Source organism: Arachis ipaensis, chromosome B7, assembly GCF_059453495.1.
Source record: "Arachis ipaensis isolate K30076 ecotype BB chromosome B7, ASM5945349v1, whole genome shotgun sequence".
Taxonomy (NCBI): Eukaryota; Viridiplantae; Streptophyta; class Magnoliopsida; order Fabales; family Fabaceae; genus Arachis; species Arachis ipaensis.
The window spans coordinates 1,114,526-1,138,774 of record NC_142442.1 but is presented as its reverse complement, the minus strand read 5'-3'; the positions used below and the strand labels follow the sequence as shown (position 1 = coordinate 1,138,774).

Genomic DNA, 24,249 nt, shown 5'->3' with positions numbered 1-24,249 from the left:
GACATTATTATGAAATTGATTTCTCTTTTCGATTTTCATGTATGAAATTTGAAAGAAATTAGTACAATTTGTATCCACACCATATATTGAAAATTTTGAAACAATAAATCCGAGAGTTTGACTCTTATATATATATACCTTTCAATTTCTTTGGTCTCAAGTTTAGACTCGCCAACATTTGATTTGGAATTCTTGTAGCCAAATAGAAAATGGGGTATGAATGAAGGAAAGCTTAGCTTTGCTCAACAATTTTGTTTTATAATTTCTAACTTGCTATTTAATTGTCCATTTTGTAATAATTGCTCATCAAAATGTACAAGAATTTTATTTTGATTTCGACATCGTTTGCAATTATATTATGTGTATACAAAAAATTAACTATCAAATCAATTGTGCATATAGAATATATATTAAAAAATAAAATACACATTAAAAATGTATAAATATATATTTATATACAAATATATAATAATTAATTTGATAACTGATTTTTTTTTGTATACGTATAATATTTTTGTTTTATTTGATTCTTATTTATTATTTTTTTATATGTATAAGTTGCTCTCATTTTTGTTTTATTTGATTCTTATTTATTATTTTTTTTATATGTAAAAGTTGCTCTCATTTTTGGTAGACCTACTTGCTCATACATTAATTAGATGAGATAGACCTATCAGGTTGCTTGATCCCACAAGTTAGTTTTGATGGTAGATTTGGCACTTCCTACTTATTATCTAATAAGATTAAAGCTTAAACAAGTCAAATTTGTTATCATGTAACTAATAATCTGCCTGCCAAACATATCTTGAAAGTTTAGATACTTATATATAGTTTGATAATAAATTTTTTGTTTAATTCCACTATGGTCCTGTAATTTTATTAAATTTTTAATTAAATTTTTATATTTTTTTTTATTTGAATCTCTATATCATATCAGATTTTGTAATTAAATCTCTATCGTGATAAAAATATTAGAATTAACAGAATATTCTGTTAAACAAAACGAATATGCCTAACACTTGACTGAATATTTCGTATAATTTAATAGAATATTCCGTTCATTTTAATATTTTTGTTAGGTAGGAATTTAGTTACAGAATCTGATATAATATAGGAATCTAATTGAAAAAAAAATACAAAAACCTAATTAAAAATTTGATGAAATTATAAAGACCGACTGAGTAATTAAACTAAGTTTTTAATTTGACCCTTAGTTTTTTATAGGTTTAAATTCTTCTAGTTAGATTATAAAGCTGGGAAAAAGAAAATGTATGCAAATCTCTAACGTTATTTATTGTTATTTATAATATAAGATTTTTTATTTATTTGAATAAATAGTTATGTTTTACCTAATAAAATCAGATAAGGATATATTATAGACTTGATGATAAAAATTTATTCAACTAGAGATATGATTAAAGTTTCTAGAAAAATAAAAAGAACTCAAATTATAAAGACTTGAAGTACATTCAATACTATATATATACAATAAAAATGGACATGAGTTTTTACCCCATATTATAAAAATTATAAATTAATATAACTGTAATCTATCACATTTTTGGAAAGTTCCAAAGTCACTCCAAGTCTCCAAACACAAATATAGTGCACACAATTCTTTCTGTTAATTAACTAAACAAGTAAAAAGAAAGTGGAAAAAAAAAACCTCCATTGTTGGATGGTAGTGGCTAAATATGCAGAATTTAGGAGCAATGATTCCTAGAAATAAGGAGGGGCCACACTATAATCGATTGTGTAGTTCTAGTTGGATTAGGTGGCCAACCTTTTACCATATAATCCCAAAAAAGATCAACAGTACCTGCTATAATTCAGATCAATTTTCTGCTTCATTTATTATTATTATTATTATTATTACACAAAAAAGAAGGGATTACTAAATCAGTTGTGTGTATAAAAATATATTAAAATATAAAATAAACATTAAAAATATATGTGATTACCATGGTACAAAGAGTTTAGGACAGAAACGAAGAATTATTTAGAAAAATATTATTTTTGTTATTCATATTTCTCATTTTATGATTACAAAGTTCTTACCAATATATAGACCAAGAGTACGGTAAGAGTACACTCTTATGGAATAATATCCTAATAAATTACATTAATTTTTTTCTAATCCTCCTTGATATTTTTCCGATTTTGTTCATATTCTAATACTCTCCTCAAGGTGAGTAGTGGGATCACCAATACTCAGCTTGGTTAGAACTTTAGCAAGGGCTTGTCTTGAAACTGTTTTAGTAAGAATATCAGCTAACTGGTCTTCTGATCTCACAAATGGAAGGCTCAATAATTTCATTCTCAATTTTTTCTTTGATAAAGTGTCGATCCACCTCAACGTACAGGATTCTCTAAAATGGTGCGGCTTTGTTGTCACATTTTAACTGGTTTGGTGATTGTGGTGGAAACTCACTCAATCTCAGTCATCAATTGTCTTATCCACAATACTTCAGTTATGCCTTTAACGATCCCTCGAAATTCTGCTTCAGCACTTGAAAGAGCTACAATTTTCTACTTCTTGCTTTTTCAAGTTATCAGGTTGTCTCCAACAAGTGTAAAGTAACCAGCTGTTGATCTTCTATCATTTGGGTTGCCTGCCCAATCTGCGCCAGTGTATGCCTCAACCTTCAAATGGTCATTCCTTTTGAAAATAATTCCACTCACTGGAGTTCTCTTCAAATATCGAACTATCCTCATAACAGCTTCTATATGATCTTCTTGTGGCTCATGCATAAACTGATTTATTATTCCCACAGCATAAGCTATGTCAGCTTCTTTGTGGCGGTGCTCTGTCCCATGGCAATGAGGACTATGTAATGCACCATTGTTTTCTGCATTTGGAATAACATTGTGCGTTTCTGAACGACAATGGTCTTCAATATGATCATGCTTTTGATGACCCTTACAATGTTCATAACATTATGATGCTTGACACTTCCATCTAATCTTGAAACCAAAGGGCAGGGTTCATTCTTTGAGGAACGTCTCTTGGAGGCACACTTCTGAGTCAGAGACACCTGTTTTGTCTCCTCTGAGTCACAATGCTTATGGCTATGATGTTTATGTTAATGTAGTTGTTCATGGTAGTGTGGTGGTGGTGATAGTGATGACGATGAGAAGATTTTCCATGATGATGATCATGTTGATGAGAGGAGTCACCATCGGTTCCACCACATACATCTTTTTGGAACCTAACTCTACTCTGATACCATATTGCCATGGTACAAAGAGTTTAGTAAAGAAACGAAGAATTATTTAAAAAAGTATTATTTTTGTTATTCATATTTCTCATTTTGTGATTACAAAGTTCTTACCAATATATAGACCAAGAGTACGCTAAGAGTACATTCGTTATGAAATAATATCCTAATAAATTACATTGATTTTTTTCTAATCATCCTTGATATTTTTCTAATTTTATTCCCTAATTATGATATTCTAATAATATGTTGATTTGATTTATTAATTAATTTTTAATGTATATATAATAATTTTTATATAAATTATTGAATAAACAATTATATTATATATAAAAAAATATTAATTATTAAATCAATTATTTATATAGAATATATATTAAAATATAAAATATATATTAAAAATATAAAACAATATATATTTATACAATTTTTAGTATACACGCAATATTTTTTACATAAATTATTGAATAAAAAACCACCACTTAGCCATGCTAAAAGTTGTTAGGGCAAAAGAGAAGCAGGTCATATTCAAAGATTCAATTAAAAAATAAGAGTGATTTTAATTTTAATGAATAATTTGTAAATTTTTTGAAAAAGTATTCAAAGAATCTAAAAGCTTGGTTTAGATTTACTTCAGCTTTTCAAAAATAAAATAATAATAATAAATGTTAATTGATTAGTTTGCTATTTGGTAAGTATGATAAACAAAATTTGAGTAAAGTATTTTTTTTGTCTTTAACGTTTGGGTAAGTTTTAAAGTTGTCTTTAAGTCTCTAATGTTTTAAATTTGACTCAATGTTATTCCGCCTTTAGGGATCCATTAATAGAATTGACGGCGGGATAAAATTGAGACGATTTTGAAATATTAGGGACTTAAACAGAACAAAAACGTTGGAGGACAAAAACAATACATAGAAATAAATTTTAATTTTATCCTTTAATAATATTAATTTTTTACTTTATATAATATTCAATTATTTTTTAATCACATATAAGTAAATTACACTTAATCACACTACTTTCATTCTAAATATTTTTTTTATATTTTTATATTAACTTATAATTTTAAGTGTAAAATTATAAAAAAAATAAATTTATTTAGAATGAAAGTAATATGATTAAGTGTAATTTATTAAAAAATAATTGAATACTATGTACATTAAAAAATTGATATTATTGAAGGATAAAACTAAAATTTATTTGTATGTATCGTTTTTGTCCCCAACGTTTTCATCCTATTTTAGTCTCTAACGTTTTAAAATCGTCTCAATTTTGTCCCGCCATCAATTCTGTTAACAGATTCCTAACGGCATAACAACATTGAGTCAATTTTAAAATGTTAGGAATTTAAATAGCACGATTGAAACGTTAGGAATAACTTTAGAACTTACCCCATACATTGGGACAAAAAGAATACTTTACTCAACGAAATTTAAATGATATCTTTTATAAATAAATAATTAAATATCCAATAATCTTTTCCTGAGCAGACATATATGCATGAGAATATGAGATAACTTTGAAGCCTTATCCACTTGTATTCAAAGGTCATCAACTTTATGTTTAATATATCATCAAATAACAAAAAATCTCTACATCTGTCTTAATTTTGTAATATTATTATTGAGAGAGAGAGAGTTAATAAAGTTGTGAAACATATTGAACTTCAATTGCTTTCTCAACTTTGCTTCTTTTTCCTTGCATTAAATAATTATAAGCATATATAGCCCTTTGAGGAAGTTGGCCAACGGTTAACTTCCCTCCAAACAAACCCTTTGTGATTCCCTTGGAATCAAAGCAAAGTTTCAGACTTTCACATAGTTTGATACTTGGTCACCTTTCTGAAACCCAAACCTTACCTTCCTATGACACATGCTTCATACCATCTTCTTACCCTTCTAGAATTTGTTATATAACACTCTTCTTCAGCTTTCCGTGCACCATGTGTTTGATGAAAGGTTCATGTTGTTGAAGCTTTGGTTCTGTGTTTGAGGATACTGGTTTGGTTTTGTTTTGTTGAGGAGTTTAAGGCGGTGAAGAGTGTAGACCCCATAAAGGGGAAGTTTGAATCAAATATTCAAGGTTCTAGTTCCATCCCAAAGCAACTCTGCCACCTGGGGTGCTTCAGTTTCAAGTTCTCATGAAATAAAGCTAACACCTTTTGGAATCAGTTCCTGGGAAAAGATTCACATAAAAGACTTTATCCCTTATGCATGCCTTTTTTACAAGTTTACATGGATTCTTAACATATAGAGGCAAAAGGGGTATTCGGGATTCTTTTTTTGTTTCATGTTTGTCGAATTTGTGAGGATTTGATTCGAGTGCAGAGAGAATATATATATATATACGTTTCCAATGAATTCTAGGTGCTTCCTTCCACAAGAGTCCTTATTCATCAACTCTGGCAGCATGGCTTCATTTTCTTCAAATTCTGCAGCTGCAGCAGCAGAAGATAGCAGGGTGAATAGTACCAGAAACCGGCCTCTTCCACGTGCCTCCCCGCCTTCGTTTTTGGTTCAGACGGCGATGAGGGTATCGAGAGCAAGATGGTTTACCTTCTTGAGAAGAGTGTTCCATTACCAAAATGGATCAAGGTCAAACCTTGGCTCTAATCCTTTCAATACTAGAACATGGATGATGATGGAGTTTATAGCTTTAGTGGTTCAGATAATCACTATAACATTCACTTTGGCTATTTCAAAAAAGGAGAGGCCTGTTTGGCCTATGAGGATTTGGTCAGCTGGTTATGATATTGGTTGTTTTCTTAATCTGCTTCTACTTTATGGCCGGTACCGGCAAATTTGTGCAACTCAAGGAGATGTTCTTAGCTTTTCTGATATTGAACAGCAGAGAAACAATGAAGAAACCAGGTATCATATGAAATTCTATCTTCAAGAACTTCATTTCAGTCAATTTTTTCATTAATATAATTGGTGATAGTATTTACTGTTTACTGATAATTTATAGGTTACTAATTTCTTGGGCATGCTTAAGAATTCGCTAGAAAATGTTGACACATCGTTTGTTTTTTGGTTCTGCATCTCAAACTTGTTATATTTTTTTCCAAAAGAAAGAATTGCTCTCTAAATTGATTATGACACACCTAAAGAACCAATCAAAGTGTTAAAAGATGGAAAAGTTCCAACAAATCAGAAAGTCGTTTCCATTTATAACCTTAAAAAGAGCTTGTAAGAATCAAATACCCTCTTTCATACCTCACTTTATTGTGATCAGTTCATGCTATTTATGTGCATAAATCATCTGTAAAATGAAAAGCAACTCTTTAAGCAGAAGTAAATTCAAGTTTATGACCAAATTTAACAAAAGCAAAACACTGAGAAGAAAGCAACCTTTAGGTTTAAAATGACAAATTCGCCTCTCATTAATCAGAAAAGGGTGACAAATTAGTCTTTTCGACTTTTCATACAAAATCTGTACACTATATATTTTCGGAAGTCACTTATTTTATTTTGATTAGAGGACAATTACTTTCTAGCCATGCTCCTTTTTCTGGTGAAATCTGAAAATATATGTAGTCTAATTTTCATTGTGCTATGCAGTGTATACAGGATTTCCCATTTGATGAACAAGTGCAGGACTTCACTTGAGCTTTTCTTTGCAATTTGGTTTGTGATGGGAAATGTTTGGGTCTTCGACTCGCGTTTTGGATCCTTTATCCAAGCTCCAAAGCTCCATGTTCTTTGCATCACACTGCTTGCATGGAATGCAATATGCTACTCTTTCCCTTTCCTTCTGTTTCTGCTCCTGTGTTGCTGTGTGCCTCTAGCTAGCAGGCTCCTTGGCTACAACATGAACATGGGATCTTCGGACAAAGGAGCATCTGATGATCAAATCTCACAACTTCCAAGTTGGAGATACAAAGAATCACATACAAAGTTAGAGTTAGGCAACAAGGATTTCGAAGGCAGCGAGAAGTTGATCAACGAGGACTCAGTAAGTGGCACCAATATTACATGCATACATACATACATACATGTTTGATTTGATATATAGTTTGGCTATGTTTGTTTGAGGGATGGGAGGTAAAAATTTTCACCCTTTTTTACTCTCAAACCGAACATACTCGTCTCATAAAGTAGAGATTCATGGATAAATACAGTTCTAACAAGGTCTCATTACCTTTATTGTGAATATGTTTAAATATGAGGTGCTAGAATAATTTTTTATATATTTAGGCATTTATATAGAATTGAACAAGTTTGTTGTTTTTCTGGTGTGCTTGCAGGAATGCTGTATTTGCTTAGCCAAGTATAAAGATAAAGAAGAAGTTAGACAATTGCCATGTTCCCATGTGTTCCACCTTAAATGTGTGGATCAATGGCTAAAAATCATATCATGTTGTCCCCTTTGCAAACAAGGACTAGAGAAGTAGATAATTAGAAATAGCTGATACAAAAGTTCAAGAGGACCAATATTATTTGGTCATATGTATACTCTTGAGATGGTTACCTTCACAGTTTTTTTTTTTTTTTTTTCTATAATATACTTTATTTGGTTCCCTTGAGTGAGTTTTTGTATATATACAGATAGCTCACCAGTGACCAAAAACTACACTTTACTGTAATACTCTGTTTTAAGGAATGAATCCCCATAACTTTCCAAATTTGTGAATTTCCTCTGCATTATTTTTTTTTCCTGTACTATTATCTGAAAATTCTAAAAGGAGAAAATTCTGTATTGAAATAGTGAAGCAAATATATTATATTAGTTCCAAATAATCAAATTTCCTCTATTTTCTTATATAGTGAAATTTTGACATGGCTAGCAAGATCAGATATAATTTCAATTATACCATATAAATTAAAGATATCCATATTGTAGTTTACCAACCCTAAATTTAGCATCAAATATAAAATGTTACCAAAATGGTGGAATTAGACTAAAATTGTAAAAGGGGAAAAAATAATAAAGCAACACAAGGGTTTAAAAAAAGTGAAGCTTTCACAGATATCACAAAATCAAATTAGACAATGAACTTAAATGTTCAAAGCAAACAAAGTATATAGCATATATTTTCCATGTTTTCCAACTAGGTTGGAGATCATAAAAGTTACCAATGTATTGGGAAAATGACAGCAAGGACCTCATTTTTGTGGTTAGTGTTTGGACTAAAGAAAATTGTGGTCACAGATTGTTTGTTGGGAAATAGCCACTATTTTTGTAACATTTCAAACAGCAAAGACCCCAAGATTTTTTGTTTCTCAACCTGATTCTTGCTGGAATTCTATAGAGACATAAATCCTATATATATGCATATAAAATCTAAATCATTCTATTGAAGCAATCAATCAATTATTCTTCATTACAATATTCTTTATTGGAAATGGCTCCTCCAACTAATAGGTATGTTTGTACATGTATCTCTTATCTGTGCCTTCAATAATCAACATTGTATCCTTTGAATAATTCTTTTGCCAAACATGCATGATCATAATTACAAATCATGTTATTGAAGAAACATAATGTTTATGTATATTAGCATTTCAAACATGTATGGTAGCACCTCTTGAATTTAGAATTTCTTGTTTCACAAGCAACTCAAATATAATGGCATAGACATGTCCAAAAACAAAACAAAACTAGGATATGGATAGAAAATTAGGATATTTCAATGTAAAATTTCCAAATGTGATGAATTGGTATGGCTAATTAAGGAAGCATTATTATGAACATAGGAAAAATTTGGATGCAATAGAAGTGAAAAAGCCTCCTAGGTTGAATATGGACAACAATGTCCATGATCTCAAGAACAAGAAGTCGCCATTGCCATTGCAAATGCCATCACCATCACCATCACCATTGGGACAATCTCCTCTGCCATCGCCATCACGATTAGGACAATCTCCTCTGCCATCAGCATCACCATTAGGACAAACTCCTGTGCCGGCCACCACGAAATCTTCTAGTGGAAAGTTTGAGTGTCTATGCTCACCAACCACACATGCTGGCTCCTTTAGGTGTAGGCACCACCGTGCCAAGGAGGCAGAGATGCGTCGCGCAATGTCTGTTGATAGCAACCTCTCTGCATTAGGATCCAAAAAGATCACCAACCCAATAGTCTAAGGGTGAATGAAGCCTTAAAGAAGCTATATGGTGCATGTTTTTCAGAAAAAAAAAAAGTTTTCTTCTTCATGTATGCCTTTAGCTTTTCAAGGATTTGAAGATTATTTCCTTCAAGTTCTTCATTCAATTATGTGCAATTGTTCATTCTTTTAACTCAAAACATTAGATTAATGTACTTACAATGTTTTGGTGTATTTGATTTTATGGTACAATACTCCATTCTTATGTTTTAAGCATTCATTATAATAACTACTATATTCTATATTACAGAAAAAGAACAGAAAGAAACTATATACTATATAGAGACTACATTAAAATTAGAGTGAGGCCTGCGCATTGGTAAATTATTTATACTATATAGTATATTTTAATAAATGTTATATTAAAAATATTTTAGAGAAAAAGATTTACTAAAAATATTTTGTTTTACTAAATAATGATTGCTGATGTGGCATCATTAGCAAAGAAAAGATGATTTAAACAGTTAAACTCATTGTGGAGAGAGTTAATATCAGCTTTTATATATTATAATAGATTGAGGATACAAAAATAAAAGAGAGAAAAAGAGCAAGAGCATGAGCTTTAATTATTATTTTTAAAACAAAAGCGGATATAACAATAAAGAAATAGTACTCAACAAAGGTCTGTGTATTTTAATCTTTGACAGGGTATGGTGATGGCAACAATATTAAAATATTTTAGAGCTTAAACTTACAATATTTTTTGAATATATGAATATATCTTCTAAATGATTATATATTTGTGGTCTAGACAAGATATAATTTTTTTATCAATAATCGTTTCTCATAATAGAATACACCTTTGGAATCATTGGCCCTTTTGCTTCATTCTTGTCTCCCCACCAAACAGTCCTCATAGTATACCTTTGACTGCTAGTTGGGCTTGGCCCATTTCGTTTGGATTCAAATTTCCTTCTTTTTTTCTTAATACAAATTTGAGATCATTAAAAAAGAATTTAGTAAACCAATTTAAGATGGTTCAGTGGTTAACTCATTTGTCTGCTTAGCTAACGACAGACCTTTAAACGGAGTTAAGATTCGCGACGAATTAGTCTTTCACCTTTAAATAAAAATGAATCTATTTTTGAAGCAAAATTCAATCAAATGCTAATCTAAAGCATGATCCACTCTTCCAAGGAAAAAAAAGGGATCTATTCTTTGAAGTAAGATCCAATTTTTTTTTTTTTTTGAACTTGTCATTTATCAATATTTTAGAGTCATAAAGATGTATTTTTATTGATTAATTTTTGAGAATATAAATCATGATACAAAACAATTATCATTTAGTTGTTAAAAATTATATCTAAAATTTATAGTTTAAAAGTTCTAAATTCAGCCTTTAACAACAATCCTTTTAAAAGGTACCTTATGATCAGAAATAATCCTAAATCTGAACAAATAGATGATGTTTTTCATAGTCACCTTCCTTCAATCCTTCTCTTGGGACTGGCTTCTCAATTATTGAAGCAAACCAAAATGATTAAAAAAAGGTACCATAATGATCAGAAATAGTCCTAAATCTCAACAAATTCACCAATAACTTGATAATGACCTTAGTAGGACACACTAAAATAGGTTAAGGTCTTTATTAATTATTGTCTTCCCATCCAAAAAAGGAACCATAACTACATATCATTTTGCTTTTTCTTTCTTTCATTATGGTCAAACTTATTAATAACTCTCAATTCCTACATATATTCCCCATTTCTAAGGTTATGATTTTAAACCATGAAGTAGTAGGATTTTTTTTTTTTTTTTTTTTTTTGTGATTTATGTGGTAGGTTTTCTATTTCGCTATGCATATCATTTGCATCAAGTAGTTGTCACCTGCCAGTTGAGTCACACTATCATTTTCTTAACTTGCGTGTTGAAACATTGTTTTAATATAAAAGGTAATTAACAAAGTGGTTTTACTTTTGTGAATAATAATAATAATAATAATAATAATAATAATAATAAACAAATGGTTGTTTTAGTGATTAGCTCGTTAGTTTGCTTAAGTAAATATTGAGGTTCGACTCGTCTAGTCTAGTATATGTAACAATTTATTGGTCAGTGACAAACTCTTAAATAGAGTTCCGATCAACAATAAATTAATCATTGACCTAACATACCGAGAGATACTGTAAAACCAATAATAATAATAATAATAATAATAATAATAATAATAATAATAATAATAATAATAATAATAATAATAAACAACTACTCAGATTATATTTATACAAGTTATTGAAATTAGAAATTATTTTTAACGATATTATAAGAAACAGTGCAACAAAATCAAACACAAAATATTTTGATTAAGTGCTTGTTTGGGGCATTATTTTGATAAAAAAAAGATATTTTTTTAATAAAAAAGATTTTTTTTTAATTTTTTAGTGTATTTGGCAAATTTCGAATAGTAAAAATAAAAATATTAGAAAAATCAGAAAAATATTTTTTTTAGAAGTTGTAATTTTACATCTTTTTTTAAAAGATCATTTTTCTTTTAAAAAATATGTTTTTCATGTGCTAAATAAACAAAAAAATACTTTTATATTGTTATATCCAAACATAATTAATAGATAAAAAGATCTTTTTGCATGAGATATTCAAACATAAAATTACTTTTATTTTTTTATAAGATCTTTTAAAAAAAAATAACTCAAAAAAAGATATTTTTTTAGAAACTCACCCAAACAAACTCTAAATAAAAGATAAAACAGTTTACAAATAATCTTTTATATCTTTCCCCCCGTTTTAACAAAAAAAATTCAAACTCAAAATCTCATTCAAAAGAAAAGAGAAAATCTTATCTCACATACTATTTATTTTGTGTGAGAAAATAGAAAAAAAAAAAAAGATATATATTATTATTATTAGTATTGGAATATTATCTGTCAGATGAGATAGTGAGTTGCATTCCAAGGTGTACTCTTATCTGTCATCATCGTCACCTTCCTCAATCCTCACACAAAAAAAGGATTCATTCGCATTCCATTCTTCCTCTAATTTGTGTCTCTGTTTGTGTTGCAGACACCAAAGCCAAACAGAAACATATTCAGAACGCTTTTTCTCTTTTCCCCACGCTTTATAACTCTATTCCCCACACTTTTTTCTTCTAAGCTTCTCTCTAATTCGCCGATCGATCATCTTGCCTCCAAGGTGAGAACTTTCCCCATACCCACTTCACCTTTTTCGTTCTATTAGCTCTGGAATCATAGAACGTAACTGATTTTCATGAATTTTGACGTCGGGTTCTCGAGATTTTCTTAAATTTCCCATCTTTTTGTTCCTTCGCGTCGGTTTCTCTATTCTGTATGTAGATCCGTGAGTTCATTTACCTTTCATACGTGTTTGTGTTTCGGAATTTTTGCCTTGAATTCTCATAATTTAACCTCCTTGAATTTTGCGAATTTCAAATAATTATTCTTTTTTTTTTTTAATTCACGGGCTAGATTCAGTTTTGATTTTGGAGTTGCTATACTGTGATTCTGACATGTTTTGTGTGTGATGAAGCTAGATTGGGGAGGGAGAGAGGGGGTGGGGGGGACCATGGATCCGTGCTTTAACTCATTGGAAAAGTCAATTTCATAGATCAGTGGCGCTTGGCTGGATGAGAGTGATTTTTTGGTTTGTGGCTTTGTGAATTTGTGTTAGATATTAATGGTACTTAATTTGTTGGTTGAGCTACTTTAGTACAAGGATTAAGTGTGTTTCAGGCCTCAAGTTTCAGGTTCTCTGTTTGTTGTAGTAAGTGTTAGTTATGAGTTTTGATTGCAATTAGGATTCACCAAGTGGAATCTAGGGGCCTTTTACAAACGTTTGGAACGATTTAAGGAGTTTGAGGCTGTTGCAGGTTTAGAAGATGAATGGTTCTACTTCAGTTTTGGATTTTCTATTGAAAACTAGCTTAATTTTGCAGGCTTTTGGTATCTGACAATCTAACCTGAAGCTTTATTTAGTTGCATGCATGAGTTCCATTGTAGGGTTTGGAAGTTATTTATTATTCTACACATGTTGCTGGTCTTCTTTCTTTTCTCTTCACTATAGTATTAGTTCTAAACTTAAGTTTTCACCCGTTTTGTGCTGTAATTCCTGACTTTAATATGTATGTATGTATGTACATGTGTGGATTTGAGAAAACTCCCCTTGCAGTGCAAAATGTGATTGATTGCATGTGGTTGGAAGAAAGTAATACATAACTTTCGATCATTGAGAGTGATGTAATTAGTAATTTGAAATTATGTTTTAATCCAAGTTAGAGCACAGATCTTTTTTTTGGGGGGCGTTTTGTCTTTAATTATTTTCTCTATAGGTTTTTTTTTCTTGTAATTCTGAAATTGGAATATATTGTTCCCAGTGGTTCCTCCAAATTAAGATATCTTGGCATTTGGATTGATTAGCTGAAGTTGGAAATGGTTAAAAGGTTAGCTGGCCCTACACCCACCAATGATTTCATTAGGAAAGAACTAAATTAAATATCTAATTGATTTCTTTTTGGAACAGTTATGGAGTATTTTGATTTACAACTTGGAGAGATATCATGTTGCAGTGCATAGAGGGATTGAGGCATCTATTTGCTCCTCTTTTACGGTGTTGTGACCTTGATATATATAAACAGTCAAGAGGCCTTGAAGATCCTGAACTCCTTGCGAGGGAAACAGTGTGTATGCATCAAACTTACTATGTGATTCGGATACATTTACTGTTACTTCTGTGTTGTTATGAATGAATCTTTGGTTTGGATACACATGCTTCTAAAATCTAGTATCTTGATTTATTCCCTTTAGACTTTGAAAATATTTGATTGGAATTGATGAACAAAAAAAGAAATGAAACCACACAGATGATATTTATATCTAATTTGTTTCTGTTTTCTAATATATGTCATGCTACTACTTGTGAATGGATGCACATTGCTTGAACCAGTGATAACTAACTATTTTTCTGCAACTGTATGCAGTTAGCGTAAGTGAAATCGAAGCACTTTATGAGCTCTTTAAAAAGATCAGCAGTGCCGTGATTGATGATGGGCTGATTAACAAGGTTAGATTTCTCTCTCATCTGATGACTTGTGCCTTGCACATACGATTATGTCAATGACCTTCTATACCTATACCTTTTATGAAAGAAAAAAAATGTTTTACTTGTCATTCTATACGAAACCATGAATTCCATTGTTCGCCTAGGTCTTTTTTATCCCATCATAAGGGATTTACCATTAAAATATCTACCAGATGTTATACTTAATTGCATTTTCCCCATAACATTAATACATATATATCATTTGCAGGAAGAGTTCCAATTGGCATTATTCAAGACGAATAAAAAAGAGAGTTTATTTGCTGATCGGGTATTGCTTACTTCTTTTCATTTGTTTCTAACTTCTTAAACCAATATCTGTTTCCTTGATCTGATTATGGTTAGTATCTCGTATGAGCTTCTCAATCTGTTCTCTCTTAGGTATTTGATTTGTTTGACACAAAGCACAATGGGATACTTGGTTTCGAAGAGTTTGCTCGTGCTCTCTCAGTTTTCCATCCAAATGCCCCTATCGATGATAAGATTGAATGTATGTTGTTTGAAATTGTTATTCGTCATTTTAGGACCGAATTTTTTATCACTCGTCTTTTTGAATTAAGGATGATGCAAGATTTGAACCAATCCTTTCATTTTTAACAAACGAAAACTAAAACTGTATTATCTATTGTTTCAGTTTCCTTTCAATTGTATGATCTCAAGCAGCAGGGTTTCATTGAAAGGCAAGAGGTAATAGCCTTCTTAGATTTGATAAATTAAAGATTTTGATCCTTATTTGGGACAATCATGATTTTAATATGCTTTTCTTTTCCTCTAAAGGTGAAGCAAATGGTAGTTGCTACACTTGCCGAATCTGGCATGAACCTATCGGATGATGTTATAGAGAGTATAATCGACAAGGTGCGACCCTCATGTCCAACTCTCTTTTTTGCTTTCATTTTACTTTGTTCTTTTATTTTTTGGTCTCAAGTCACTCCATTTAACACTAAATTTTGGATGAATGTCTTCAGACTTTTGAGGAAGCTGACACAAAGCATGACGGCAAGATCGACAAAGAGGAGTGGAGAAGCCTTGTTTTGCGCCATCCATCGCTTCTGAAAAACATGACCCTTCAATATCTCAAGTAATTTTCTAACTTATGATCTCTCAACTTCCTAGTTCCTAGGAATCTAAAATTGAAGAAGACCATGGCATTGGTATAAAATAAAATGTACAAAGAAAAATAATGGCAATTAGGAAAGAAAGTTTGTTATTGATCACTAAAACCCTTTTAAAGTTTCTTAGTATGTGTTGAGAACAATATAATGACATAAAATTGAATTTGCTGAGAACTTTCTTGAACAGGATACGAATTAATTTATTTACAATCATATAAATGAAATTATGAAAAAAAGATGTATTGTTTTACAATGATGATTATTTTGGTTTGTATGATGAGCAGGGATATCACCACAACATTCCCAAGCTTTGTGTTCCATTCACAAGTAGATGATACCTGAGTCTTCAAAGCAAAAGCATTCATCATCACATGGACACTTTCTGTCTTTCTCCTACGGTTTCTCACCTCTTGTGTAAAAAATGGACATGTCAGAGAGATTTGCTTCATTATTATGCCTTTGAAGAAGATAATTTTGTTTTGTTGATTCATATTCAGCTGTTTTTTATATTTTGGTGATGTTAAACTCTCAAATTTGATTTATTTATTTATTGCTTGAAATTTTCCACACCATTTTTTCCCATTACATAAATTAGTGATGTGCTGTGCACATGTATTAGGTCCTGGAAAATCTATTACCACGTTCTTTGACCCGTAGTTTTTCCAAATTCTCAAGATATTCAAATAAATGAACCAAGGGGTTGCATTGTTAAGAGATGAAATTTTCAAATATGTAAAATGCAAATCTCATCCATAAATACTCCTTATTAAGTAAAAATATTGTACATGTAAAATTATTATATTTTATATTAATAATTTAGATTTAGAATTTAAAATTACTGTTTAGAATTAAAAATTAGGATCTAAAGCTTAAAATTTTAGGATTTAGAAAATATTTAAGGTTTTGGATTTAATGTCTTTTTTGAAACACATCAGCATTTGCCAAAATGTAATATTGTTGGTAAACTGTCTAAAGTTCTTTTATTTTGTTATGATTTTCACTTGTTTTTTACTTTGTTATGATTTTCACTTATTTTTTCACCAAAAATAGAGACTCAAACACGCAATTTCTTAAATGACTATCCAAAACTATGCCATTTGAGTTATAACTCATTTGTTATGATTTTCACTTACTAGTGCCTTTATCGACATATATTACACTCTGTTTTCAAGTTCAATAAAATTTTTCCTGATTCACTTAATCCGTTCAAACTACACCAGTTTCTCTAAACCTCACTTTAACAAGTTAATAGTATGTTTCTTCCCCCACCAAAATTTTAAGTTCCCAAAGGAGAAGGTAATTAGATTCAATATAGCACCTAATCTGTCGGCGTTAGGAAATCAAATACGTTAGAAACAATCCATTTGTTCTCATTTTAATGCAACATAATGTATGAATTAGTTAATTACAAGGTATTATACAACGTGTAATTTTATTTTGCAAGTTCCAGACGTCACTTGTAAAGATACTAGTTCAAGATCCAAAGTATTCAGTAAGAAGAAAATTTTCATACATATAGATTATGTCTAGAGAAGGCACCACTAAATTAAACTACCATGTCATAAAAAAAAAAAACTTATACGAAAAGAAAAACATTCAAAGTTTAAATATTTAACATATTTATTATAGTTTACTAAAAATTAAAAACTTCTATAAATAGTAACTAAACCCTCTTTTTAGAGAAAAGGACAAATAGATCCCTGACCTTTTGTCCTGTAAACATTTTTGTCCCTGACCATTGAAAAATAGTTTTAAGTCCCTAACCTTCACAAAACTTAGACGGTACGGATGCATTTGGACAGATCAGTCCCTGACGGAAGCATTTGGACGGAGGGACTGATCCGTCCAAAGTCAGAGACTTAAAAGTATTTTTCAATGGTCAAGGATGAAAATATCCGCGGACCAAAAGGTCAATGACTTATTTGTCCTTTTCTCCTCTTTTTATGAATAGAAGTTAGAACAGGCTTATGGCACCTCCTTCAGTTGTAATTATTTTGAACAAAATACCATAGCTAAAGATTAAAAAAGAAACCGAGGATGCAAATTGAAATTTAAGGTCATTCAGGTAAACGAAGCAATAATAGAATAGAGCCCAAAAACTTGACGAAAGGATTACCATATACTGCTAGGTGTTCAAGAGCACCAAAAGGAAAAAAGTTCCAAGACTTGCACCTAATTCGTCGACAATCAAACTTAAAAAAGAACTTAACAGTAAAACCAAAAGAGAGTTCCAGAATTCCTCTATAATAATCTAGAAAGTAAATTGCGTAAGCGAGATTTAATCAACCTCCTCCATCTTGCTACCTTCGGCATCAGCATCAACGTCTTCAAGGGGAGGCATGTCTGCATCTGCATCACCAGCATCCTCGTCAATGCTGAGTCCAAGCTTGAGCATCCTGTGAATCCTGTTCCCAAATGTGTTGGGGTCGTCAAGGCTGAACCCTGATGTTAGCAAAGCGGTCTCAAACAGCAACAGGACAAGATCCTTCACGGACTTGTCATTCTTGTCAGCATCTGCTCTCTTCCTCAACTCTTCCATGATTGGGTTCTCAGGGTTGATCTCCATCGTCTTCTTGCTCGACATATAACCTGCCATGCTGCTATCCCTCAATGCCTGCGCTTTCATGATTCTTTCCATGTTTGCGGTCCAACCATATTCACCAGTGACAAGACAGCAAGGGGAATCAACAACACGGTCGGAGACTATTACTTTCTCAACCTTGTCACCCAACACATCCTTGATCACCTTGCACAGACCATCGAATTTCTCCTTCAGTTCTTCCTTTCTCTTCTTTTCATCTTCACTCTCATCAAGTTTCAAACCTTCCTTGGTAGCAGAGACCAGCTTCTTACCCTCAAATTCCTTGAGCTGACCAACTGCGTATTCATCAATGGCATCAACCATGTATAGCACCTCATACCCCTTCTTCTTGAGCTTTTCCAGGAATGGTGAATTCTCAACAGCTTTCTTGCTTTCACCTGTGATGTAGTAGATGTCATTCTGTCCTTCCTTCATCCTGGTCACATAGTCCTTGAGGCTGGTCATCTCATCACCACTCTTAGTTGAATGGTACCTGAGCAATTCAGCCAGCTTTGTCTTGTTCTGGGAATCCTCATGGATGCCAAGCTTCAAGTTCTTTGAGAAAGCCTCATAGAACTTGTTATAGTCCTCCTTGTTCTCAGCAATCTCAAAGAAGAGCTCAATGCACTTCTTTACAAGGTTCTTTCTGATGACCTTAAGGATCTTGTTCTGCTGAAGCGTTTCTCTGGAGATGTTTAGTGGAAGATCCTCAGAATCCACAATACCCTTAACAAAGCTAAGATATTCAGGAATCAACTCCTCGCAGTTGTCCATGATGAAGACACGCCGGACATAGAGCTTGATGTTGTTAGGCTTCTTCCTTGTATCGAAGAGGTCAAATGGTGCCCTCTTAGGTACAAAGAGGATAGCCTTAAACTCAAGCTGACCCTCAACAGAGAAGTGCTTCACATTCAAATGCTCTTCCCAGTCATTGGTGAGACTCTTGTAGAATGCAGCATACTCCTCCTTTGTGATCTCCTCAGGCTTCCTCATCCAAATAGGCTTCTGCTTGTTCACCAAAGACCACTCATGTGAGACTTCTTTAATTTTCTTCTTTTTCTTTTCCTTCTCCTCCTTTTCTTCGTCTACATCCTCAACTTTACCCTCCTCTTCCTTCTTCTCTTCCTCGTCCTCATCATCTGATATCTCCTTCTCAGTAGTCTTCTCAATCCAAAGAGAGATTGGGTAGCTGATAAATTCAGAATGCTTCTTAATCAAATCCTTCAACCGGCGCTCCTCAAGGTACTCAAGCTGATCCTCCTTGAGGTGGAGAGTAATCTTGGTTCCCCTACCAAGATTCTCACCAGATGTATCCCTTGTTACAGTGAATGAACCACCAGCTTGAGATTCCCACACGTACTGCTCATCATCGTTATGCTTTGTAGTAACAATAACCTTCTCAGCCACCAAATAAGCAGAGTAGAACCCAACACCAAACTGTCCAATCATGCTCACATCGGCACCAGCAGCCAAGGCTTCCATGAATTCCTTGGTCCCGGACCTTGCAATCGTACCCAAGTTGTTCACCAAATCTGTGAAACGCAAAGCAGAGAACCATTAGAGAATATTGATTAGCCTACAGTGCAACACATGTAAATTCACCTTAACTGAAAAATTTTCTGATATCTTACCAGCCTTGGTCATGCCAATGCCACTGTCAATGATTGTTAATGTGTTGTTAGTCTTGTCAGGAACAATGTGAATAAACAACTCAGGTTGAGCATCGAGCTTGCTCTTGTCCGTCAAGCTCTCAAATCGGATCTTATCCAAAGCCTACATTATAACAATTAAAAAATTGTAAGACACGGATCAATTCCACATTATACAACAAATTGACCCTATATATGAACCTTCAAGCCTAATCGCCCAATTTCAAAACAGATTGAAAAAACAATGGTCACAGTAGAAAACTAAATGAAAACGGCTTCCTAAACAGTAACCCTAACAAACTACCACAACATGAATTATAATACTCAGCAACAATAGCTTTTCAGCTAATAGGTAACCTGATACTAAAATAGAAATGACAATAAAACAACATAAAATCATTTCAAAAGAAAAAAAAAAGTCAAGCAGATCTTCGTCGAGATTCATCAACAAGCAAATTCACCGATAAACATATAAGATATTCAATCTCAACTACAATAGCGTGAAAACGTAACCATCGAAAACACTACACGGTAATCATAATCATAATTCAAATTAGAAAATAAAACTAGATCTTGCTCAAGAGCTAACGAGAAAAGGTAAAATGAAAGCAAATGAGACAAAAGCTTACATCAGAAGAATTGCTGATGAGCTCACGAAGGAAGATCTCCTTGTTGCTGTAGAAAGTGTTGATGATGAGACTTAGGAGCTGGTTGATCTCAGCCTGGAAGGCAAACGTCTCAGTCTCCGCCATTGGAACTTCGAAGAGGAGAGAAAAGTGAAAGAAGAGTTAGGGTTTTGAGAGAATAAGCAAACGAAGAAAGCGTTGTTGCAGAGAAAGAGTGAGGGAGTGAGGGAACGTATAAGAAGGGTTAGCGTAAGGGGTTCTAGATCCTTCTATTTTTCTAAATAATCCGAATTATACGGACCCTACAACCACAACTACACGTGTGGGCCCAATTTTATTTTGGGAGCTACGTTCGCAACCGTCGACTTGGTCTTTCTTTAATTCCAGCCGTTCGTTCAATTGTTTATTTTTGGTTACTCTGATATTTTCATTTTATAATTTTTCTTTTAGAAATTTCTAGATTTTCAGTTTAAATTGAAAATCCTTTACCTTTATTATTTCTTTTCACATAATTTTACTGTTTAGTTTAATTTTCTTTTTGAAAACCAGCTTATGATAATTAGTAGATTAATTCACTCTTTAGACTTTATACTCTAAATCTTCTCTCTGACTCTATCCCTTTTTGGATAGAGATAGTGGAAGATTATGAGTATTCATCCATCATCATCCTTTGAAAATTCATAGAATTAGAAGGCACCAAAAATGGAAAAAAAAAAAAAGGTGAGCTATATTTTTGAATTTTCTATTTCATCGTTAATAGTAGAATTTTAGACTTTAAATGGAAGACTCATTATGAATTGTAGCTACCTCCCATCGAAAACAAATAGAATGCTATATTATTAGTTCATAGTTGGATCTGGATTTGGATTTTGGATTCGGATTCGGATCCACAACGGAAAATGGAGGGCTGGTTCTCTTCGCGGACTGCAACTGATGACCAGCTCAAAACGGCGTCGTCTTCTTCGTCGTCGTCCTCTCTGCTAGCCGATTGGAATTCCTATGCTTCCTCTCAGTCTCAGTCGCAAGGTATCATCGCATCCTTCGATCTCGAATCTGCCGTTCGATCCGCTAACGACACCGTTTCCGGCACCTTCAACGTGTAAGATTCATCATTTTTGCTTCTTACTTCTTTCTAATCATTACTCGCTAGCTCGCTCGCTTAATCAACCAGTTTCATTCTATGCTTCACGCGATCTGCCTTCTTCGTTTGTTTTTGGATATTATCTTACTTAATTAAGATCGAAAGCTGGAGCCTGTTCAAATAGAAGAAGCTATGTTGATTTAGCTTCCTTTGAGTTTGAACCTAAAGGTGGTATCATTGCAGCTGACTCCCGTTGGAAATGAACAAAAGCTTCTGAGGAAGAACTTATTAGGGTTTCAAGGCTGGTTTCATTAATTATTAGTAGTAGCAGCACTAGTTTCTGGGATTAAAAATGTATTTAGGATTAAGACATTTTATGAGATTAGTAAACTTGCATAATGATTCTGGCAGACTTGTGATTGTGAGCTTGCCTGTGATCCCACAAAATCCAACAACTTCAAACTCCAAGGGGCTTTGGCTTGTAAAATCGTGTCAACTTACACCGAATACGATGATTTTGACAAACATTATTTGCTATGTATCTGATATAAAAATCATAAATATTTTTCTTCTGGCATGTGTATAATCAGTATCAGTATATACTGTTACTTGTTAGTATAGAAGAGGTTGAGAATTGGTGTTAGTAACCCTTTCCTTATCCTCATGCAAATGTAGTATAATGATTCTAAATTCTAATGCAATTTTATGTGGAAAAACACTCTGTTCTTTTCTGCTTTATCTGATTGTAGTAGAGAAGTCATCGTTTACTTTCTTTTAAGCTTCTCTGCTTGCAGTATAATTTGATATGGGTAGGTAGAATTTTGACTAAAATGTTTTCTTTTAGTGGATGTCTGAATCGTGGTGAAAGATCATGTTGGACAGAAGCCTTCTATAACTCAAATTGCAAAATATTATCTACTTTTGCCTGAGCTATATGTTCTCATGTTGTTAACTGATTTGTCCCTAATATCTTGTTTAGGGTTTCTAAAGGTGTGAGAGACATACCTGGCAACCTCCAGTCCGCCACTAGTAGTCTTCCCTCAGGGAAAGCATTGGTGTATTTTAGTTTGTTTCTGGCGTCAGGGGTCTTCTTTGTTTTCATCGCGTTCACCTTGTTCCTTCCTATGATGGTGGTTATGCCCCAAAAGTTTGCCATATGCTTTACTCTAGGGTGTGGATTTATTATTGGATCATTCTTTGCTCTCAAAGGTCCAAAGAATCAGCTCGCTCACATGTTTTCCAAGGAGGTAACTAACCAGAATTTTGTCATGTTTTTGTTCATGGTGGCAATATAACTTTTACCTATCATTATAACATTCTCTGGGTGCTTTGGTTTGACACATCCTTTTTGTTTCATTTCAGAGGCTCCCTTTTACCCTGGGTTTTATATGCAGTATGTTTGGTACCATATATGTATCAATGGTGCTACACAGCTACATCCTTTCTGTTGTGTTCTCTGTGATACAGGTATCGTTTTTTCGTGTCCTTAAGATGCTTCTTTGTGCATGCTTCATCCTGTGTTATCATTAGCATTTGATGTGGATTTGAAGTTTGTGCAAAGGTTTCTGGACATAGTCTTGGATTTGCAATAACTTTCCCTCCCATACGACAACCAACATAAATTTAAGAGATCCTATTTACACTTATGGGCCTTGCCGAAAATTGTGTTCCCTAAACATTTTTGTGTATAGTAGTAATTTGTTGTTTCTTCTTTCTGAAATAGTCTATCTTGCGTTGAAATAGATATTTTGATTATACTTGCAGGTTCTCTCACTTGGATATTATTGTATATCATATTTTCCTGGTGGTTCTGCTGGAATGAGATTCCTAACTTCTTCCCTTACCTCCCGAATTTCTGCATGCTTTGGGAGTTGATTTCTCTTTGTTAATGGTGGATGAGATCATTTCATATCCATGTCAATATTTCAGCTGAAGCTCTGAACTGGCTCAAGAATATTGCTAAGTTGAAGCATCATTCAACTCCTCTAAGCAATGTGTGTTGCAACTTCTGAATGAAAATTTCGATTTAAGGAAGTCCATTGCATTCTGCATGTTTCTTTCCTTCGGCCAAGTGTAGAAAATAGCTTTTGTCAAATGAGATCTATTCTTTGAACATTTATTTCTTCTCTTTTGCACATTTATCATTTTCTGTTTATTAACTGTCACATAATCGTCTGTAAGCTAAACTATTTTGCTAAATGTTTTATAATACCGTGCCATTTTGTGTGTTCTGGAATCAGCTACGAATCTTTCAACTAACAAAGCTTTTAATGTTGTTTCCATGTAAACACTTGGAAAAGAGGCTGAATAATTTTGTAATGATTTTTTTTTTTTTCTTTTGTTGCCCACGGTATCTCTTAGTCCATCCTGCCAAAGACTAATCTGTAGTGTATTTGAGTTCTATTTAAAGATCTGTTGTTAGCTAATGGGTTGTTGCATGCGAGAGCGGGATTCAAAATGTGGGACATGAACTAGTTTCTTAAACGGGTATAAAATAAAAAGTTGGATCCTAACGAAGTCTCTTTCTTTCACTTTCCAAAAACAAAAAACGAACACTCTTTCATGAGGCCCATAAACAAAACCAAACGCTCTCTATGGCCCAAGGAATGAATAATCGCAATTGCTCTTCATAATTCCTATGCTAATGTCAATCAAATTCTAAGATTAAGTCTCGGGCTTACTTCTTATGCCCATCAATATTAAAAAATATTTCTAGTATTATATTCCCCATGAAGCAAAACATTAAACCTAAGTAACATAAACTTCACGAGTTTGGAATTTTTTTACCCGGCAATATTATCCTATTAC

The 24,249-nt window shown here is 32.6% G+C and overlaps 5 protein-coding genes across 6 annotated transcripts; 4 read left to right on the top strand and 1 right to left on the bottom strand.

Moving 5' to 3' along the window:
- Positions 1-4,726: 4,726 nt before the first annotated feature.
- LOC107609704 (E3 ubiquitin-protein ligase At4g11680-like) lies at positions 4,727-7,842 on the top strand. The gene is made up of 3 exons (XM_088494272.1): positions 4,727-6,088; positions 6,779-7,172; positions 7,465-7,842. Exons 1-3 carry the CDS (start codon positions 5,574-5,576, stop codon positions 7,609-7,611), a joined length of 1,056 nt encoding a protein of 351 aa, XP_088350398.1. The 5' UTR covers positions 4,727-5,573; the 3' UTR covers positions 7,612-7,842.
- Positions 7,843-8,535: 693 nt separating this feature from the next.
- Positions 8,536-9,494, top strand: LOC107606424 (uncharacterized). Its single transcript, XM_016308488.3, has 2 exons — positions 8,536-8,582; positions 8,915-9,494. Exons 1-2 carry the CDS (start codon positions 8,563-8,565, stop codon positions 9,300-9,302), a joined length of 408 nt encoding a protein of 135 aa, XP_016163974.1. The 5' UTR covers positions 8,536-8,562; the 3' UTR covers positions 9,303-9,494.
- A 2,600-nt stretch (positions 9,495-12,094) lies between these two features.
- LOC107609292 (calcineurin B-like protein 3) lies at positions 12,095-16,076 on the top strand. Of its 2 annotated transcripts, none has more exons than XM_016311181.3 (10): positions 12,095-12,469; positions 13,668-13,733; positions 13,814-13,974; positions 14,271-14,353; positions 14,601-14,660; positions 14,771-14,879; positions 15,024-15,076; positions 15,167-15,247; positions 15,358-15,470; positions 15,789-16,076. In XM_016311181.3, exons 3-10 carry the CDS (start codon positions 13,851-13,853, stop codon positions 15,844-15,846), a joined length of 681 nt encoding a protein of 226 aa, XP_016166667.1. In that variant the 5' UTR covers positions 12,095-12,469; positions 13,668-13,733; positions 13,814-13,850; the 3' UTR covers positions 15,847-16,076. The 2 variants fall into 2 exon arrangements, with proteins under 2 accessions (XP_016166667.1, XP_088348993.1); XM_088492867.1 differs by lacking the exon at positions 12,095-12,469 and adding an exon at positions 12,985-13,057.
- A 1,528-nt stretch (positions 16,077-17,604) lies between these two features.
- Positions 17,605-20,761, bottom strand: LOC107608709 (heat shock cognate protein 80). Its single transcript, XM_016310415.3, has 3 exons — positions 20,364-20,761; positions 19,717-19,858; positions 17,605-19,617 (listed from the first exon to the last, which is right to left on the bottom strand). The coding sequence occupies exons 1-3, from the start codon at positions 20,484-20,486 to the stop codon at positions 17,783-17,785; spliced, it is 2,100 nt and encodes a 699-aa protein (XP_016165901.1). The 5' UTR covers positions 20,487-20,761; the 3' UTR covers positions 17,605-17,782.
- Positions 20,762-20,929: 168 nt separating this feature from the next.
- LOC107609487 (protein transport protein SFT2) lies at positions 20,930-23,680 on the top strand. The gene is made up of 4 exons (XM_016311478.3): positions 20,930-21,459; positions 22,421-22,688; positions 22,804-22,908; positions 23,206-23,680. The coding sequence occupies exons 1-4, from the start codon at positions 21,260-21,262 to the stop codon at positions 23,314-23,316; spliced, it is 684 nt and encodes a 227-aa protein (XP_016166964.1). The 5' UTR covers positions 20,930-21,259; the 3' UTR covers positions 23,317-23,680.
- The last annotated feature ends 569 nt before the right edge of the window (positions 23,681-24,249 follow it).

Bases quoted from the DNA above. Each gene is read 5' to 3' on its own strand.
- LOC107609704 (XM_088494272.1), top strand. From the start codon at position 5,574: ATGAATTCTAGGTGCTTCCTTCCACAAGAGTCCTTATTCATCAACTCT. The intron at 6,089-6,778 runs GTATCATATGAA...TGTGCTATGCAG, and splicing joins AGAAACAATGAAGAAACCAG to TGTATACAGGATTTCCCATT. The intron at 7,173-7,464 runs GTAAGTGGCACC...GTGTGCTTGCAG, and splicing joins AGTTGATCAACGAGGACTCA to GAATGCTGTATTTGCTTAGC.
- LOC107609487 (XM_016311478.3), top strand. From the start codon at position 21,260: ATGGAGGGCTGGTTCTCTTCGCGGACTGCAACTGATGACCAGCTCAAA. The intron at 21,460-22,420 runs GTAAGATTCATC...TATCTTGTTTAG, and splicing joins GTTTCCGGCACCTTCAACGT to GGTTTCTAAAGGTGTGAGAG. The intron at 22,689-22,803 runs GTAACTAACCAG...GTTTCATTTCAG, and splicing joins CTCACATGTTTTCCAAGGAG to AGGCTCCCTTTTACCCTGGG.
- LOC107609292 (XM_016311181.3), top strand. From the start codon at position 13,851: ATGTTGCAGTGCATAGAGGGATTGAGGCATCTATTTGCTCCTCTTTTA. The intron at 13,975-14,270 runs GTATGCATCAAA...AACTGTATGCAG, and splicing joins CCTTGCGAGGGAAACAGTGT to TTAGCGTAAGTGAAATCGAA. The intron at 15,248-15,357 runs GTGCGACCCTCA...GAATGTCTTCAG, and splicing joins TAGAGAGTATAATCGACAAG to ACTTTTGAGGAAGCTGACAC.
- LOC107608709 (XM_016310415.3), bottom strand. From the start codon at position 20,486: ATGGCGGAGACTGAGACGTTTGCCTTCCAGGCTGAGATCAACCAGCTC. The intron at 19,859-20,363 runs GTAAGCTTTTGT...GTTATAATGTAG, and splicing joins TCATCAGCAATTCTTCTGAT to GCTTTGGATAAGATCCGATT. The intron at 19,618-19,716 runs GTAAGATATCAG...TGCGTTTCACAG, and splicing joins CATTGGCATGACCAAGGCTG to ATTTGGTGAACAACTTGGGT.
- LOC107606424 (XM_016308488.3), top strand. From the start codon at position 8,563: ATGGCTCCTCCAACTAATAG. The intron at 8,583-8,914 runs GTATGTTTGTAC...TTATGAACATAG, and splicing joins ATGGCTCCTCCAACTAATAG to GAAAAATTTGGATGCAATAG.